Below are 6,279 nucleotides of genomic sequence, written 5' to 3'. Positions count from 1 at the left end.
AAGTAATAGTATTTTCCAAATCTTACAGCCTTCAGTACTTGCATCTGCATTGTAGATACACCTAAATCTTTCTATAATATCCCATACTTAATTAATCTTATGTTAGGCAATAGATATTGTGTTTGTTTATGCACAAATTTAATATCATGGTTCATGCCTATATTGACTTCAAATAATGTAATTGTTACCAAACTTTTCCTTCTTTCCATAAGAATACACAAATAAATTATTTTAAAATAGTCATCAAAGTTTTCCATGTTTGCCAGTGAATGACTGTATATAGACTGAATGCATTCGCTGCAGCGCGGTGTTACATAAAGTGTACATAGCACATTGGCAGATAATACCACCTGTTCGTGTGAGAGCAAGGTGTTACCTTCCATCCTCATTCTCAGTTCTTCTTTTTCTTCCCGACATCTGCCGAATATGTGCTGCTTGTAGGAAATTAGTGACATCATTACCTCAACAAATAATTTTTCATAATTCATAGGTCCCACAAAGATTAGAAATCAATGTATCCAGCCCCATGCAGGATTTGACCCAAGGTCTTATTGGCAACCTCCAGTGTTTTATTCCACTTTTGACGCTCCAGGTTTATCTGTGGGTGGATCTGCTTCTTCTAAGTCTGCAAATTCTTGCTCTATAACTGGCTTCAATATTTTCTCGATTTGTGTAAGTCTTTTTTTCAGTTTCTGTTGTGCAGCTTCATACTCAGCCAACAACCTGGCAAACTTTGTTTGTAATCTGTCCATGGATCTTTCCATGTAGGTGACCTTCTCTTCCAGATCTTTAGGATCACTCCCTAAATTTGCAACTTCAATGTCCAGCAACCCATCTTTCATTAGGATTTGCTTGCCTTTTTCTTCCAGCATAGCCTTTGCATCCGGATACTCTGTTAAAGCCTCCATGAGATCATCTTTAGACAGACAAAACAAGTCCGAATACCCAATACTTCTAATATTGGCTGTTCTTCGATTGCCAGCTTTGCTACCTTTGATATTAAGAATGCTGATTTCTCCAAAATAGCTTCCATCACTTAGGACCACAAATTGGGTAATTCCATCATCAGCAACTACTGCCAGCTTGCCTTCTTTGATAATGTACATCTCTCGTCCAATATCTCCTTTTCTGCAGATATAATCTCCAGGACTGTATACTTGCGGCCGGAGCTTCAAAACCAGCTCAACCAACAGACCAGCTTCACAGTCTGCAAAAATCCGAACCTTTTTTAGCGTTTCCAGGTGAACATTGATTGCAATCTCTGCTCTTAGTTTATCTGGCAGATACTTCAAGACTTCTCTTTCATCCACAGCCTTTTTGTTTGTCCACAGGTAGTCAAACCACTTTATAACTCTTTTTTCCATGTCTTTACTCACATTCCGAAAGTGCATATACTGCTTGATAGCATCAATCCTTGCTTGAAACTCTGCCCTGGCGGCATTCATGTTGGAGATCATAGAGCCCACGTTACCAACAATGGTAGCAAAAATCAATACTCCAACCAAGAAGTCAACAACCACAAAGAAATACTCAGAGTCTCTTACAGGAGGAGGTGTTTCACCAATAGTCGTCAGGGTCAGTGTTGACCAGTAGAGACTGTAGACATACTTTCTAGTCAGACGGGCAAATTCAGGATCAGAGATGTTGGGGTAGACCCATGTGTCAGCCCCAAATCCAATGGCTTTTGAGATTGAGTAGTACACACAGGCATTCCAGTGAATAATAATTACAATGTACATGACAAGGTTAGAGATCCTGAAGATATTTGGGTAGTTTGTCCTTGTTTCTGTTCGCTGGAAGAATTCAAACATCCGAGCTACTCTGAGTAGTCTGTTGATTCTTAATTCCGGGTAATTCAGTCCTAACTTAAAGTATAACAGATCAGTTGGTATGATTGACAGAAAATCTAATTTGAATTGAAAAGATGCTTTATATTTCTCTTGAAGCTTTTGTTCTTCTTTCACGAGAAGACCTTGCTCCAGGTAACCTAAAATCAAATTGTAAATGATAAAAAATGTTACGACTTCAGTGGTGTTGTGTTCAATGTCAATCTGAATCTACTTTGAAAAATATTTTGGGTGCAAATTCCAGTTCGTACATACATTCTCTTACATTTTAATAAGCATTTTTTTATTTCCAAATATTCAGCTTTGTGCTATATGGTTTACCTTGAGCTAAACCGCAAAGCTTTGAAAATTAAACACTTCCAGCTCTGATTCTTTCCCTCCACATTTTCACTACAGTGAACATCCACAAAAAACCCGGGCCCCCCTACTCCCCCCCTGCCCCAATCCCCAGTAAAACTCCACAGGCTATAGAAAGGGTGGTTAATGAGGGAAAGAATTTGAGCATGAGAGTGTCAGTTCCACGTTGAGTGTATCTATCTTCTCAGTAGCTCTGGATGTAGGATAAGATTTGAAAAGAAACAGTTCAGTTGCAGCTGAAGTTATTTACATGTCTTGCTTGCTCCATGGTCTTGAAAATAAAGAAAATACTTGAATCTCCTTAAATACAAAATCCAGGTTTACGTGCTAATTTTTTTGGATGCCTGATCCTCACTGGGCTGCACTCGGTGTTTATTTTGTCTTTTTGAGTCAGCTGCAGGCAGAACAGTATCTAGCTTACGTCATGCCTAGCTTACCTCAGGCTTCATGTATTCTTTGAGTAATACTTCCTATTTTTGCAGATCACAGACTACAGTGTTTCAGAGATCTCCCTCAATGTCTTTTTCACTACTGCACCTCGTAGGGCACCCAGATAGTAAAAGTAATAGTATTCTGAATATTTGGAACCACCAGACATAAATGTATCAAGAGGAATAATTAATCATTGACTAGCTTACCTGTTCTTGTCCGTACAAACATGTCAGCAACATAGATGGCATCAGAAACATAATCAATAATAAACCATACTGCTAAGTAGTCATGCTGAAGCTCGTCAAAACAGGCTCTGAATAGGAAAAGACGAAAATAAATTGCCATGAAATGAAAATTAAATATTTGCATGAAATCAGTGCTGAATAAAATACTTTAAAAATCTATTTAGAGATATTAATTACCATTTGACAGAAGTTTTATATAGACATTGAAAGAGTACATCACCTAGCAATAATCATGGTCCAGTTGTACATGACAGGCATTGTGATGCAAAACAACCAGTTGTAATATATATTTCCTGCTGGATCAATAATGAAAATATCTTTCTTCTTCCTAAGTGATTGGCAGGAAAAAAAAATAGATTTAATGAGAGACTTAAAAAACATATAACAAGTTTTGAGGAATGAAGCATTCCAGAAATTGTTATTGTAAACTAACTAAACTTTACTAAAGTTACTCTTCCTTGCTTGAATGCATGGAGAACATGAAGCTGCTTGTTAGGTGTGACTTGGGACACAAACTTTGGAATCCAAATTTTGCTGAGAAAAATCAGCTTGGCAGTGCCACTGGAGTTTATAGCAGCACATGTAATTTCAACCTTCTAAAAAGATTTTTCCTACCCAATTAACCATTTTGTCTGATAATCTATTTGATCATCTTTCAAAAAGTAAGTATTACTATGTGTCTACTAATGTTTAAATAAGAGATAAACCGTGCCTTTCTCACTGGGAAGAGTCTAGCTCTGAGAAAGATGAAACTTAGGCATAGTTTATATAGAGAAACCAAAGAACATGAAATCATACAACACAAGTTCCTACTGCACTGCTCTAAGTTTCTTTTCCTTGGTCAGAAAATTATGAGTTTATCATCAAGCAAAGGTAAAGCAAGAACTTTTAGATCACAGAAGAGTTTACTTGCTTGTAGATGCCCTTATATGCGGGAGAGATTGCTTTACTCTGGCACATCTTTTGCTTCAGGGCATTATCCAAAAAATATTAGATAATCAGAATCCAAAGGAGATTTTTCTTGATTAACTTTTTTAGATCAATTCCATGCATGCATATTTCTGGTGTCCAGATATGAAGTTCAATCAAAACAACTCTAGGGAGAACAGCAGCAGTGTGTACACTCATTCACTAGAAAATAAGTGTCTTGTTTACAGGATGTCCATGAATGGATTCGGTTTTACATCAAATGCAATTTTATCAGACAAACCTGGCAGAACCTAAATGAAAAATACTTACTCTTCTTTATTTTCTTTCTTCTTGGACTTATCTTTATTTTTGTTTTTCTCCTTTTTTTCCTTGTTCTTTTGTGTTTCTCCATCTTTTTTTTTTTCTGGCTTGCTAAGGAATAAATTTACATTTTCAGTTATTACAGACTAAGTTAAAATGTGTGGAAGGAAATTATGTGAGTTAGAAATAGTAGTATTATTACTCTTTGTCTTACCTCTTCTTTTCTTTTTTCTTCTTCCTCTCCTCTCTAAGGAAAATAAAAATATGATAAGTACATGGGGTGTACAAAGCCCTTGCTTCCGCATTTATTTACTAGAATCATCTAATGCAGTATACTTAGGTGTTTGCACTTCAAAAACTGGTTTACTTATTGTATTCACATAGAACTACTTTTATTTTAAATTAATAGATATAATACCAGTAACTTTAGTATTGAGAATGATCATCATAACTGATGTCCATGAAGTTAAAATGTACATGCAGTCTCTTCTGGGATTACTTGAATGACATAACTGTTTGTTTTTAAATGATTTTGTATATACATATATGATTCTTCACTGCTGCTTAAACAATCAATATTGCAGTGCTCTCCTTTTAGGAAATGGCAAAGATACTTACTCATCTTTATTACTATTGTTGTTAATATTGTAGCGTGCGAGTGCATTGGGTAGATACCATTGCCTAGGGAACAGCAAAACAGCACAGTTATAACGACATATGCTGAAACACAAAAAACCATTTAACCTAAATTGTCACAGACTGTTTCTCACTGTTTTAATCATGGGCTAAGTTATCTAAGGAAATTGAAAGGGCACAAATTTTAATCTTTTAATTTTAAGCATTTACAAAAAGCAGTATATCACAGTCTTAAAAACTTAAATTATTAATGAGTCTGAAAAAAATTAGACAATGGCAAGTATCTGTGTTTAGTTAATCCTATGCAAATTATCAAAAAAACCAAAAAACAAAAAACAAACCCAAACCAAACAGACATAAAATGGTGAATTTGATATACCCGTTTTCCCCTTTGGCCATCGGTCCAGGTTCCTCACTGGTGTCTTGCACTACCACACTGGGAATAATTGTATGGGAGTGATGAGTCTCAATCACTCCTACCTTCATGGTCAAGTTCGTCTTACCCTGGGTATTGAGAAAGACTGGTTTAAAATAGAGTCAGTAATTGCACAACTGTCAGAAGTAACAAGCAAATTTCTTTTCTAAATATGAATTCTTTGTATCCTTGCTTCACCCAAAACCAACAATATTTTCAGTTTCCTCTCTCCCATGACATTCCCACCAGACAAGAAGTGGCACTGTGGCTGCCTCAGTGTTCCGAATGACCAAGCAACTGCTGCTAAAGAGAATGTTCAACACATATTTCTCTTAGAGGAAGCATTGATTTAGAGGTGTTTCTCCTGAGCCTAATCACTTTGAAAATATTTAGACAACCGTGTTTGAAAGTTCTACCACTGTTTCATTTGTTTTTGAAAGGCTCAAAACTTATTGTATCAAGATGGATAAATAGATTCATGCACAGCTGACATCCTGAAAACCAGACTAGGAAGCATTCGCTTGTTGTATGTCCAAAGAAATCTCAGTATGTTTCATACCTGAGACTTACACTCTGTTGAGAGCTCAAAGTGGGTTCTATAACTAGGAAGTTAGGACCGATGTGGGAGAGTCTCCTTACTCATATAGCAGGAGGTATATGAAACACCTAAATAGAAATGTTAGTGGCTATTCATGTCTGATTTGTTCATCTCAATATTAAAAACTTGAAAACATAGTAGAATACATAACTAAAATACTGAATTCCAGTGTACAAGCTTTCCGGCACTGGAGTAATTAACTTCTCCTCTCCCTTTTCACCACTATTCTTACAATTTTCTCAGTTATATCTTTGGATCAATGAGACTGCCAACTGTGTGGTCATGAATTGTGTCTACAAGACTATCTATCTGCTTTTGACAGGGCCATTTAGATAAGGATTATAAAACAGATGCTATCCACTGTGGTAACAGTATCCCTGCAACTGTGAAATCAGAGTATAAAGAAGTCTGTAAACCACAAGCTGACAAACAAGTGGCTGTACCACTGATAAGTGAAGTCAAATGCCATAGAATGAGTCAATCTTAATGTACTTCCATTCTGGAGACAAGAACAAGAAC

General features: G+C 36.3%; 1 protein-coding gene across 1 annotated transcript; it reads right to left on the bottom strand.

Annotated features, from left to right (window-relative positions):
* Nucleotides 1-569: 569 nt before the first annotated feature.
* CNGA1 (cyclic nucleotide gated channel alpha 1) lies at nt 570-5,233 on the bottom strand. Its single transcript, XM_010134680.1, is given in 7 exon segments — nt 570-1,987; nt 2,843-2,949; nt 3,102-3,209; nt 4,121-4,222; nt 4,314-4,358; nt 4,730-4,792; nt 5,127-5,233. Coding segments are annotated over 7 exon segments (1,950 nt in total).
* Nucleotides 5,234-6,279: the final 1,046 nt, after the last annotated feature.

This window comes from Buceros rhinoceros, unplaced genomic scaffold, assembly GCF_000710305.1.
Source record: "Buceros rhinoceros silvestris isolate BGI_N320 unplaced genomic scaffold, ASM71030v1 scaffold19444, whole genome shotgun sequence".
NCBI classification, from domain to species: Eukaryota; Metazoa; Chordata; class Aves; order Bucerotiformes; family Bucerotidae; genus Buceros; species Buceros rhinoceros.
The sequence above is the reverse complement of the archived record's forward strand: the minus strand, read 5'-3'. Positions and strand labels throughout refer to the sequence as shown.